The sequence below is a fragment of the Astatotilapia calliptera genome, chromosome 16 (genome assembly GCF_900246225.1).
Source record: "Astatotilapia calliptera chromosome 16, fAstCal1.2, whole genome shotgun sequence".
NCBI classification, from domain to species: domain Eukaryota; kingdom Metazoa; phylum Chordata; class Actinopteri; order Cichliformes; family Cichlidae; genus Astatotilapia; species Astatotilapia calliptera.
This window is the reverse complement of record NC_039317.1, coordinates 25,407,245-25,421,193: the sequence shown is the minus strand read 5'-3', so window position 1 is coordinate 25,421,193 and position 13,949 is coordinate 25,407,245. Positions and strand designations below refer to the sequence as shown.

Here is a 13,949-nt window from a genome sequence, read left to right as displayed (position 1 = left end):
ATGCCCAGACTGCCCTCTCCCTGTCCACCTCCCCAATCTCCTTCGGGGTGAAACTGAGGTGTTTCCAAGCAGCTGAAGGATATAATCTCCCCAACATGTATGCCCCGGGGTCTCCTCTTGGTAGGACATGCCTGGAACACCTCACTTAGGAGGTGTTCCAAGAGGCTTAGCCCAATAATTGAATCCCATCAACTGGTTCTTTTGATGTGGAGGAGTAGCAGCTCTGTTCTTAATCCCTCCTGAGTAACCAAATTCCTCACGCTTTCTTTAAGGGAGAGGCCAGGTACGATTTAGAAGAAGCTCATTTCTGCGGTTTGTGTCTCTGATCCCTCCGTTAGTACCCAGAGTTTAGCATCATAATCCTCCACCTGTCTGTTTGCTGTTTTGTGTTTTTCCCTTTGTCCAAAGTCTACATAGGGCTGGGCAGGTGAAGGTCTGCTTATAGGTGGAGTCCTTGTTTCCCACGCTTGGTCATCACACCTGCTGCTCATCAAGGCTCATTTTCACCCAGTATTTAAATCAGCTCTAACATCCACTCTCGTCCAGCTTGTCTTTTATGTCAGTGTGGTAATCAGGCCCTTAACTTCCTCATGGTCATTTAAGTGTTCCCGTTTCTACATTTCTCTGTTTTCCAGTGTTCCCCATCACACTGAGGGGTGGTTCCTTCTCCAGAATAACCCACCTGAGCTGGTCAAGCTGGTCTTCCCCTTCATCTGAGATCTCATCAACTCACCTGCCTGCCCATCCTCCTACAACTGTTCTTAGGATTCAATCAGACCAGTAGTCCCCCATTAAAAATCCTCCTCCGATTAACCAAGTTAGTTATTTTAACCATAAAAATAATAATTCAAAGTATGCTTAGTTTATCCATAATTATTCAAACCAAAACCTATTTTCAAATTATACATCCTACAATAATAATATAGTGAAATGACAGTGAAAACTATTCATTTTTCTCATATATGCCCCAATCAACCATATGTTGAACATATATGTTACATATGTTAAACAAGATTTTTCTGGGCTCTTTTTGTATTCTTGAAATTTTTGAACAAAATTTAAGTAGGCTTTCAATCATCAGTATATATTAATATAATTAATGTTCTCTGGAGATTGTGAAATAAATTTATTGTTTTTGCCTGTATGTGGCTGTTTCAGTTGTCTTAAAATATATCTATGTCTATGTCGATCGTTTATTTTGTGGAAAAGGTGTTTTCCTATCACATACAAAAAATAATCACTGATAAACTTCAGTCAACAACGGGAACCCCCTTTGTGTTTGCAACCCAGTTTCCCCACATTCCTGGTGAGTCTGTGAATGCTCCACTTAGGAGTCCTCCTAGCTGCCTGAAGAAAAAAAGCCGTAAATGTGACTCGGCAGCACAGCTGCTGTCCTTCAAAGCGGGACTTATTCCCCACATGCTAAGTTTCTGCTTGCTTCAGTCTGCCCTCGTCTTTAATACTGCTTTAGGGTAAAGTGAATCAGTCAGGTGTTTTTTTTTAAACGCAGGTCGACTATAATGGAGTGTCGCGTGTTGTCCATTCAGAGTCACGTTGTCAGGGGATACGTTGGGAACAAGTCGGCAACGTTCCCGCTGCAGGTAAGAAGAACCGGATCTAACGTTCAGGTGGTAGTTTCAAACAACCCTCTGTAGTCCAAAGAGAGAGAGACGGGGAGGGAAACAGCATCTAACTTGTAACGAAAACGTAGAAAATCTAGCACCGGTCCACAGCGACACTTCCTGATTTATGAGATTTTGTAACATTTTCTGAGAAACATCAAAGGCCCTTTTTCCATTTTCCACCCTAACCCTAACCCTAATCCCACTAAACGACTGTAAACCTAAAAATACAACAACAAATGCTGTTTAATATTTAAACTGGAGCTGAAATATTCCAGCATGATTCTCATTGTTACTAATATACCACTCATTGTCAGTGATTACATCACATTATAGCGTTCCCATTTTCATCTTTTTAAAAAAAATCTAATTTAACACGTTAGGGAAATGTATCTGATCTATATTGATATTTGAAAATAAATTAACTTTTGTTATTTAATAGAAATATGAATATATAGGAATTATTTGAAATCAAAGTCTTTCTTAACAAAACTGATAAGAAGAAACAGATAATCTCCTTCTTCACTTTCACTGGTTAATGTCTGTGTTTGCCCCTTACAATAGTGCATCCTTAAAAATGATCAGAATTCCCTGGTAACTTATTTAATTGTGGTTGCGTGACATCATCTTACATTATAATCCACTTTATTGTTCTTCTTATCAAACAAGTTTGATAACTGGAGTCAACAGTCCACAGAAGGAGCTATTTAGAAACTAAATTATGCAAAAGTTCTTGTCAAACATGCGATTTTGTGAAATGGAAAAAACTGTTGAAGCTGTCAGAAAGAGGGAGCTGAAACTTTGAAACTCTGAATGTTGACTTGTTCTCACAGTGGTTCACCTTCAGCGTGCTGTTCCCGCAGTGCAGTGTGATTCATTTAGACAGAGTGCAAGACGGAGCCCATTGTTCTCTGTTTTAACAGCTGCTTCATGTCTCTCTTCCCAGGTGCTGGGCTTTGAAGTGGACTCCATCAACTCGGTGCAGTTCTCCAATCACACAGGTTGGCTGAGTGATTTTAATGGAGCAGCAAAGTGCTTTTCATTCATTATCATAAAGTCGATTGACTCCTTTTTCTACTTGTGTAACAACTCAGCCTTTTTATGCTGGTTGGTTGGACCATTAACTTTTGTCACTGCTGCTATATTACATGGATCGGATATGGAAATCATTTATTGAAAGCTTTTGTAAGGGCGGAAAAACAATCGTCCGTTCTCATCCAGTTAGGTCTCTTGCATCCAGTTTGCCATAGTTGGTTAAAATATAACGGCTTAAGTTTAACAGAGTAGATGGATTTAAGTACATTTTAGGGGCATTTAAGGATACATGCAACTTTTTTTGGTTGGTCAAAAGATTAAAAGAAGACTTCTTTGCACGCATGCATTGGGACTATTTTGCTAGCTGTACAGGGGAGTTATCTCTGTCTGTATACTTTGGCTTGTTAGTATTGCTATATGCGACTCAGTGAAAGACAGTCACTGTGACCATCAGCCAGGTTTAGAGGGGGAGAACTAGAGAAGTTAATGTTTTTCTAGGAATCGCCTTCTTCAGCTCTCAGGTTACTCAGCTGTGAAACAGCAGATAAATCCAAACTCTGAGCATATCCATGTGACGGCGCTGTGTGATTTGATGACTTTACCTGTATATTGTGTAAGGTTGGGGTAAAAATTGACACAAGATTGTTGTGAGTATTCTGTTTGGAGATATTGTATTGGCACAGAGACACAAATATCAATATTTTATTAAATCTCTGGGAATACTACAAACAACAGGGCTCATCTCATGCACCACTATCCCTAGATAACATTTGGCGAGTAAACTTCCATTAAATCATCTCAACCGAAAAACCATCCAACGCACCTATCTTCGCAAAACTACCTCCTAATTCCAAACAAGTGAATGGCTCAGTCACACGAGTGAAAATAGAACAGCAACTTCCTTGCATCCAGTTTTAATTTCGTTCACCAGTAGTTTTAGCCAGCAAGCTTTTTTTCTCCTTACAAAAACAAGACTATGTATAAATGAAAACTAACGCACGAGGACAAAAGCACGTATTTTTTGGCTAAGTCCACACACAAATCTTTTTTTTTTACACACACACAAATTCTTTTTACACATACAGATTCTGATTTAGAAGTACAAAATATTTATTTTTTTGAGGAATTTGAGCCCATACTATTGGCTCATATACAAGGACATCCACAATTTGATCTGTGCCCAACAAACAGCATTGCAAAGGGGGGGGGGGTTCACCTACCGTATTTACCACACTAAATGGCGCACTTAAAATCCTTTAATTTTCTTCAAAAATTGACAGTGTGCCTTATAATCCAGTGCACCTTATGTATGAATTCTGGTTGTGCTTACTGATCTAGAATCGATTTTGTGGTACACGCTCAAAAATCTGTCAAAAAATGTTTTAGTACGACTTTGGTAAGCTATGAAGCCGCACCGCTTGATGGATTGTCGGAGCATTACGGCTACCATAGTCAGGAGCCTCGTGGAGTAATCTGGGTCCAAAACTCTGTCAATTTCAGGTCTCAAAGTCAAACGAATAATGCGGCATCACTGAGAATTAAAACTGTCTAAATTATTTCATCTTTAATAAAATGATCAGCATTGCTGCTTTACCAGGTGTAACAATTAAATTTAACATCTAGGCATTCATGAAAACAGAATTTATTAAATTCAACGGAGTTAGAAGTTAGCAGGAAGTTAGCTCGCTAGTTTCCACCTAAACATGATATACCATGTTCTGACTGAGAGATTTCTGGAAAAATTAAGACGTACAGCTCGGCTATCACTTCCAACTTAAATGAAGACAGAAAACTAAACAGCAGTGACATTTGTAGGGTTACTGAAATTGAACTAGCTGGTATATTATGATATGCAACGTGATCGCTAGCGACACAGCTATGTTAGCATAACATAAAGAGAAGAATGAGTTGAGTAAAGTTTGACTTATCTGACTGTTTTGTTTTGCTTTTTGCGCCTTTTGTATGGAAAAAAAGACCCATTCATCGACAGTGCGCCTTATAATCCGGTGCACCTTATGGTCCGAAAAATACGGTAACCTTCATGCTTCCTGTTCATCATAAAGTGCAACAAAATGTCAACGCTTAGGAGGAAGAGAAGTGCTGACATGTGGTATTAGATTTAGGATACTGTAAGTTTATACTTTTTAGGTGACTTATAAACTAAACTGAAAGAATTTAGATAAATTACCAAACCTAATCGATGTTTTAGTCTAAACATTAACTAAAACAAAACCAAAATTTGCTGATAAAACGAACACTTCTTGCATCTGCAAAAGTAAAATCTGTGTCTGCCCCTTGATTGTAATGAATTTATACATTATGTAACCGATTGTAACTTTGGGTGACTAAGTGGTTGCCCAGAGCTTGAGCTTGTTGCAAAGCCACATCCGATCACAAGGGAATTGCACAGGTTTCCTGATGGGAGGCAACCTTTCTGCAAACAGTTGAAGTCTGACTTGGAGTGACTGTAGTCACTCTCAGAGAGATTGTTGAAGGGCTGCAAATAATTGCTGTAACATTTGTAAATGCAGATAAATTGTCAGCATGTTGCCAGCAGTCTGAATAACTCTTTGTCAATGACCACAACTTTAGGGGACTCAATTCAACTGGCTGTCAACTATTTGTATTCTGGTTAAATTACTGTAGGACAGGAATTTTATGTCCACGCAGTAGTCCAGACAGTGGACACAGGGTATCGCTATACAAACTTTAAAGATGTTATATTTAGATGGCAGAAATAGATTTAGGATAGAAGGTAATTAAAGTACCTGCAGACTGTTTAGCATTATCTAGAAGATCATTGTAAAGATGACCATATCAATGTTGATTATCATACAGATATCTCCAGTCCAGAGACCAAATGGACACTGTTCAATTCGCTAAAAGGATCCCCAAAGTAACAGCTAAGAGCTTAAAGGAATCACTGCGGCTGGTTAGCACAGCAGGCATTACAAAGGAGACACACAGCACTCTGAGTCCTGAATAGACGTCTGTGGGAGAATTTCACAAAGGCAAAGACGACGGTTGTTTCACTCCTCTCGCCAAAGAGGCTTGATTGACAGTCCTAACAGGGAACATGTTGGTGAATGCAGACTGTAGAGATTCACAGCAGTTTTAACGGCTGGCATATCTTTTACTTATTGTTTTTCTTGGATTACTGTATCCATCATGTAAATAAACATGGTGCTTCTCAGTCTAGTTCGCACTCAACAACAAGCCGTTTGTGAAGCTATAATGTTGTGCAACTTACAGTGTGCACAGGTGAAACTTTTCAACCTTATTTTGGGACAAAAACAGAAAACCTTTAAAATGTCTTCTGTCTCTCCCACTGTTCAGTTAGAGAGCAGGTTCAAAATAACTGCCCACAGGCCTTACTTCTACCAGGACTCTCCCAGAAAGCTAATCATTGTATTGGCTTAATATCTGGTAGCCCCAGTCTGTATCCCTTATATATTAAACCAGAAATATGTTCTGCTAATATCATTTGCAGTACTGTGGAAATGTCTTGAGGCACACTCTCTTTTCTTTATACTTTGCTTCGAAGGAGCCGGACTTTCTTGTCATTTTTTGACAAATAGGTTTTGAGCAGCAGTTCTTTAAAGTTTCTTAAGAAGTTTTTAAAAGTTTTTCAAAGGGCACTGGCTGTTTTTCACTTATGTTCATTCCGTGTACCTGACCATTTTCAGACCGTTTTGTCTGTTCAGCCACTTAATAAACAGATAAAGAGATGAACATATTAATTCAATTATTTTTGTTTTTATTTAGCGCTAGTTCACATCAACAGTCTCATCAAGTCACTTTATATTGTAACACCAACAATCAGACAACCCCGTATGAGCAAGCACTTGGTGACAGTGGGAAGGAAAAACTCCTGTTCAACAGGAAAAGTATGTCCTTAAAAATCTGAGAACTTGCAGGTCTTGGAAAAACAAAAAAGCTGAACAGTATCTGAAAGCCATGGCCTTAAAAAATAAAAAAAACACCCAGGAAAAAACCTGACACAGGACCCGAGAGATTCATCTGGACCTTCAGTTGATCCGTATACTCTTCACCGAAGCCTCATCAGAAATGGTCTCAATGGAAGGGTCGATGTCAAATTGCCAAATTACCCAATAACTAGACTGAAGATCAGTGGCAATGAGTCTTATGGTGTGATGAATGAAAATTCAGAACAAAAGCAAGTAAACCTCCAAAGAAGAGCTTTGAATGTCCTTCAAGACGCTTGGAAGACTATTCCTGAAGACTAGTTAAATTACAAGAAAGTTGCCTAAGAGCGTTCAAACTGTGATTGACTGATTTTCAAGCTCGTTAGAATTGTACAGACTCTGTTTTTTGCCTTCTATATTGTATTTCCATGGATGTTTGCACATTTCAATACCCACATCTCATTTTCCTTACCCCTAATTTCTTTATATTTTGTATCTCGAGATACTGTCTAAAGATCAGGATGTATTGTTGTTCAAATAGTATCTGTGGATTCTTCAAAGAGTCCTCTAAGCAGCTGGATGAAATAAAAAATCAAATTGAAAAAAAATATTTTTGATTGACAGATTATAATGATTTTTACTTGTTTGACCCCAAAGCAAAAATGTGAGCATTCCTGATGCTATGGTTGAAATCTCAGCAATGGAAAGTAAATGGACTGATTCTTATTGAGCACTTTTCTACCGGAGCACTCAAAGCACTTTATATGACATGGCTGACTCATACACTTAAGTGTTTTTTGTGAAACACTGGCACTCTGGTGGATGCATCAGACCAACTTGGGGTTCGGTATCTTGCCCAAGGATACTTTGGCATGCAGACTGAAGCAGCCAATGATCAAACCTTTAACCCTCCAATTAGTGGATGACCCACTTTTCCTCCTGAGCCACAGGCATCCCAAGTCAATGTTTACTTGCTTGCAATCGCTACTGATCTTGGAGATTACTTCAAGCGAGTGATTCTTAAGCAACTGGTGTGGGTTTTTTTTTTTTTTTTCCCCAACCACTGTCTTTTCATTTACCTTTAAAAAAAAAAAATCTATTTGTGAATACATGCATGTTCTCACAAGTATATTGTGCAATAGTCACACAATTAGACAGTGAAAATGTCATTAAGAAAAGAAATATGGCAGTTACACTAGTGGGCTCAAGGCTAGAGTTACTTTTTTTTTTTTTTTTTTAAAGTCAGCACTGCAGGACAAACACTTAGCTGTTAAGAAAGCAGCAAAACCTGTCACAATTTTTTGCTGCCTAAGATGCACTGAACCAGGAGTAGCCATAAAGTCACAAGCTGTGCAGACTTCAGCAGATTACAGTGAAAGCTATCACAAAGAAATGAAAATGCTGGAAAAGAGCAGGAAATGTGTGTTACTGGTGGAAGCCGATGCTCAGAGAGGTTATGCAAGTTAATTTTCAATTATGCATGAAGGGAAAACGATGAGGGATAAAGCAAGTTAAACAGGGCACATGTGACTCTCCACATGAATCATGTGGCTCAGGAGGAGACGGAAGACAGTTTGGACAGATATGATACATGAGCCTATGATGACAGTTGCATCCTATCACAACAAGCCAGAGTAGTTGCAAAACCTGTAACCTACATGACTTTTTTTTTTGTTTTTTTTGTTTTTTTGTTTGTGAAATTTCTCAAGGTTTCAGTTTACACCTCAGCATTAGTAAATTACCCCATACAGATATAACCTTTGCCCCACATTTAGTTTGTTGGCATTTCTCCCCCCTAATCAACACACCTGCTGAGATGATGGGATTATTAGTTGGGGTTCATGTGTTGAAGTATGCAAAGAATGCGCTTTTCTCTGCAGGAGCAGGAGGCCTACACAGAAATCACTTGAACCAATACAAATGGGAAGCTGATGAGTTTTGAACATTCGATCATACTTTGAATGTGACCCTTCATCTTATTTCCGGTATGTTTAAAGATTAAAATTCTGAAATGTTCCAGTTTCAGTGGAAGCGCCCCCAACCACAGCACAAACTGCTGCTTTGCTGTGAGCTTTCTGTTAAGTCCTCTCTGCAGGAGGCTAACTCGCTGGCTCGTGTTCAAGTTTGGGCTCTGTGTGAGCTCTTATATTTTTTCCTCTGGTATACAGGAGTGTTTGTGTGTCCATTTTGTGTGCAGTCATTTGTAGTCAGAACAGCTTTTTAGGGTTTATTCTAGTTTAATAGTGAAAGAGGGACAAAGAAAGGCGAGCTGGCAGCCAGGATACAAGCTTTCCATTCAGTAGCTGCGGAGGCCCTGCTAAGTACAAAGGGGAGAGGGACCTCAGCAGAGGGAATTAGGTCGATGGAAAAACAGAGAAAGGATGGCAATGTCTGCTAAGTTGATTTATGCACAGTAGGGCTAATGCAGTATATGAGCCCTTCTATTAGGTTAAGTAGTGCAAATGTGTGTCCTCCTTCCTCATTTATCCTCAAAAGGTCTAAAATCATGGTTTTAGACTTTAACACAAAACATCCTTGAAATAAGAGAGTTAACCAAATCAGATCAGATTTAGCAATAGAAAAATTTCATCAGTTTTATTTATTTATTTTTTATCTCTGCCCAGGCTACGGCCACTGGAAGGGGCAAGTACTGACAGCAGAAGAACTGAATGTGCTCTATGAGGGTATTAAGCTCAACAATGTGAACCATTATGACTACATCCTCACAGGTGAGTTTAAGGAGTGTCTCCTTTCAGTATTATTTTATTAGTATAAGTTTATTGTGGGCGGCATTGATCTGATAAGGCTGGGTGGGACATTACGTTACAACACACCTGATGGAGGTAGGCTTTATCACTGAGGGGTCAGAGAGGGTGCTGTACCAGGAGCCTCCTTGTGATTGCTTTGGTTGCTAGAAGATTGCCATGGTCACCCACTGTTTGCATGGAAAAATGCTGTCTTGTCTGCAAATACTTCCCATTTGCATTCAGTCATAGCGAAAACTACAGACGTCCAAGCAAGCTATTAGCAACTACAGCAGTCTACTAGCGATCAAAGCACCTTTTTGGTGCAACAGCATATACCTTTTTGTGACCAATTTTGCACTAGCAACCTCCAGCAATCACTTGCCAAGCCGGATGCGAGTTTTCTCTAGTGCCTGGCAGTCACCAGAAAGAGGTAGATTCTGCTGAGGTGAATATCAGAAAAAATTTGGATTCACTTTCACATTTTGCTGCACTTGTATTTAATTTTGTCATCAGGATTAACAAAGCTTCAGAAAATTTGATTTTTTTTCTATTCTCCAGGTGATGCACTTGCTTCATAAAATGGTTCCAGAGACTGTGGTCCTCATTAGTACAGACTTGGTCTTTGGCCTTCATTACTGGGACTTTAGATCAGCTTACAGTTCAGTTACACAGCAGGTGTCACCAACAACACATTTTTACCTTATGACCAGTGGTTGTTGTCTGTGTGACCGAGGTCCAAAAATCTCATACCAAACTTTAGGAAGCTCAGAAACTAGAAATTGTGTGTGTGTGTGGCAATGCTGCAGTTCAGGTTAACCCAAAATTTCTTCCCAAAGGATACAGCAGGGACATCTCCTTCCTGGTGACAGTGGTTGATATTATTAAGGAGCTGAAGAAGGCCAATCCCAGCTTGGTGTACGGTGAGTGTCAGATTGGATTTTCCATTTTAAAAAGTGAACTTTTTTTTAAGCCTCATTTTTAAAATTTCTTCTTTCCAGTTTGTGATCCTGTTATGGGAGACCAGGGTGCTATGGTAAGCAGTTATCCACACACATCCAGCTGCTGACAGTTTAATGAACAGTGTCATGTTCTTTTTGTGCTCTTCAGCGCACTCTTGAATTACAGTGTAGGATTTGTTTAGTCATTTTGGACTGTATAACAATTTCCATTTGTTACTTGTAGACAGGTTGGGAAATCAGATTTATGTATTTTGTTGTTGTTGCTTGCTCAGTATGTTCCAGAGAACCTGCTGCCAGTCTACAAGAACAAAGTAGTGCCTTTGGCTGACATCCTGACTCCCAACCAGTTTGAAGCAGAGTGAGTGCATTTTAAACAGTTTTTACATCGAAGAATAAAAGAATAATGATCTTTTTTTATTTTTATTTTTTTATTTTTACAGAAGCTTAAAAATACGCTGTAAAAACTAATTAAAAGATGCAAAATGGCAACCATTGTTGCTTTTTTGTGACATTATTTTTCATAGGCTCTTAACTGGGAGGAAAATTAACACTGAGGAAGATGCTATTGAGGTGAATATCAGAAATATTTTGTTTGGCTGTGTTTAGATTTAATTTGTGGCATCACGAATGACAAAGTTTGAGAAAATGGGATTTTTATCTGTTCTGCAGGTGATGGACCTGCTTCATAAAATGGGTCCAGAGACCGTGGTCCTCACTAGTACAGACCTTCCATCAAAACAAGGGGACCAGTTCCTGGTGGCTCTTGGAAGCCAAAAAATAAGTAAAGTATCAGGCTGACTTTGTCAAAATGGCTATAAACTGTGGGGATGCAGTCCTCGTGTAGGATCAACAGAGTAACCTATAAAATTAGGATAACGGCTCCGTTTGTCCTCGTCACTGCAGAGAAACCAGATGGGACCAACACAGATCAGAAAATCTGCATGGATATCCCCAAAGTCGATGCTGTATTTGTGGGAACAGGAGACCTTTTTGCTGCCCTGATGTTAGCCTGGACTCATCAACACCCCAAGGACCTGAAGGTCAGCAACACATAAGTGTTTTCAGTCAAATGCAGATAATATATGAATCATAGCTAAACTAATCTTCCTTTTTAACAGACTGCCTGTGAGAAGACTGTTTCTGTCATGCACCATGTCATTAAGAGGACCATTACTTATGCCAATGGTAGGGTTTGTGCGTGTATCCAGTGACTTCAGTTTGTCATCAGGTTTTTTTACTTTGTCTTCAAGTTGTTTACTGGGGCACTTTTTGCTTCTGTTGTTTATATTTAGTAAAAGCTTTTTATATTTTGAAACAAATAGCTTTGTGACTGTGTATAACCTATCCTTTGAGTTCTTGTTTGTTTAGTTCACCACAGGGCAAAAACCTGTTTGTTTCCCTTAAATGTCTCCCTCTTTTTCAGAAATGGCTGGCCCCGGGAAAAGGCCTACCCCTGCACAACTGGAGCTGAGGATGGTTCAGAGCAAAGCAGACATCGAGAATCCTGCCATTGTAGTGGAAGCCAAGGTTTTACAAAAGTCTTCACAGTGAAGACTGTAATGTTCTCTGTGAACTTTTCACTTTAAGCTGGTAGAAATCTGGGCAGTCCGCCAGACAAACATAGGATTTTCACATCAAAGACTGTCACGTGTCTCTGCCTTACAGAATCACTGGGGGGGGGGGCGTTACTACTGTTTTTAATTTTTTCGTGAGTGGTCAGCAGGATTTCTGTTTGTTCTGCTCACAGACACTGAAATAACTGCCATAAGTGTCTGTTCTGTGGCTAGCAAAGGCAACATCTGCCCTTGATTCAGAACAAAAACAACACATCAGGCAGTTTTGAACCCTTTCCAGACACGGGATGCGAAACATTACTGGCTTCATCAGCCTCTCGGCTGATTGCATTGTGGCATTCTGGCATGGGTTAATTTTAAGTTAATGTCACTAACAATTGAATTCAGACATACTCGGGACTGTGACAGACACAGCTACGCTACAAACACGATATTTGTGGGTCTGGTGAGAAGGCTTCACGCTGCCCCTCTTAGACATGAAAGAGATCTCTCTTCTGGCATAGCAAAAATGCATCATGTGGAAATGTTTTAATCTCATAACAAATTTAAAATGGTTGATTAAAATGGCTGCTTTTTATGTCATCCTCTGGTGAGTTGAGAGACCCACTGAGATGCACGAGAGGCATGCACAGTTCTGGTCTAACAAACCTGTCCATTAATGTGATTGCAAACCTTCATAACTATGCCAAGTTCAAAGCGATTTGTAAAGGTAACTGCTGCAAAGCACTCTGTATTGTACCGATTAGACCCTCAGAATTATACAGAGAAACCCACTGACTTTCTTTGATCAACTGGCAATATTGAGGAGAAAAAGTCTGTTTTAATAGCTTTGCCCTCACCCCAAATTTCTTCATATAAGTAAAAAGTGCAACAAGTGACAACAACCAATATTAAAATAGGCAAAATGCAGGAAGCTATAGAAATGGAATCGATAATGGGATACAGATTTGTGTTTAGCCATGAAGCGATTGCAGCAGATTAATCGAAAGACGTGCATGTCTGAAAGGGGCTCGTGTTTATATTAAAGAATCATTTGTGAAAATAATTTATTAAGCTGAACAGAAAACGCACAAAACCAGCGTTACATGCATGGCCATTCGTCTTCTTGTTTTGAGACTAGAACATCAGTAGACTCTGTGATAACATTAAAACACGCTGGGTTAATCCACTATAAAATTATTTTTAACTGTTAAGAATGCATGCAATGTGCTTAAAATGCACTTCATTTCAAGACAAGTGTTGCCACCTTATAGATCGAGTGGATAAGTGCTGAAATGTGTTTCAGTAGGTTGTAGTCTTGTTCTCATTTTATTCCAACTCTATTTTAGAAAACTTGCAACTTTAACGATAATCGTAATAGCTGATGTCAAAAATGTTCTTTTAATCAATTTTCCTAAAAATGACGTTTTGACGTCCTTTTTTTTTTAATTACGCAATGCTTTCTTGCAGGTGTGTAACATGGTAGATTCATGTCTTAAGCATCTCAAATTGAGGTATTTGCACAGATGATCTTTAATATATTTACTAATGGTCACTGTTTTCTTTTATGACTGTTGTCATATCTCTAGAGGAGCGTCTATGAGAGACCACGTTATACTGTAGCCTTAACAAGGTTAGGAAAGCAAAACAGTGGTTGTGAATGTTTTTGTGTGCTTATATCTGATTCTCGCACATAATGTTAGAAAGTCAAGTGCCAAACCTTGAGCTGCTGCTCTGTTATAGAGCAATACATAAACAATTAAAATAATAATAATATTTTTATTGAAATTGTCATTTCATTTGTGTTAATTTATTTTTTTGTCTGTTGGGTTTCAAGATAAGTGTTCTAAGAGAACTGAGATCTGGTTATTGTAAAGTGAGCTCCCTGTCGTGTTCAAGAAACCAGTTTGAAATGATTTGATTTGTAACATGCAGCCAGAAGATGGTCACAAAGGACTGGACATGCTCAGCAACAACACTCAGGTAGGCTGTGGTGTTTGAACGATGCTGAAGTACTCCACCACCCTCAGACTAAGCAGGTGATAGAAGCCAGGATCTGTGTTTTCATCTTGTTTTTGACAAATTTTGACCATCTGAATGTTGAAAA

At 39.1% G+C, this 13,949-nt stretch overlaps 1 protein-coding gene across 1 annotated transcript; it reads left to right on the top strand.

Annotated features, from left to right (window-relative positions):
• The first annotated feature begins 1,260 nt into the window (after positions 1 to 1,260).
• On the top strand, positions 1,261 to 13,618 carry LOC113008041 (pyridoxal kinase-like). Its single transcript, XM_026145169.1, has 12 exons — positions 1,261 to 1,306; positions 1,511 to 1,601; positions 2,569 to 2,623; positions 9,208 to 9,312; positions 10,167 to 10,250; positions 10,329 to 10,363; positions 10,562 to 10,647; positions 10,814 to 10,859; positions 10,959 to 11,070; positions 11,193 to 11,329; positions 11,408 to 11,474; positions 11,713 to 13,618. The coding sequence occupies exons 2-12, from the start codon at positions 1,521 to 1,523 to the stop codon at positions 11,838 to 11,840; spliced, it is 936 nt and encodes a 311-aa protein (XP_026000954.1). The 5' UTR covers positions 1,261 to 1,306; positions 1,511 to 1,520; the 3' UTR covers positions 11,841 to 13,618.
• The last annotated feature ends 331 nt before the right edge of the window (positions 13,619 to 13,949 follow it).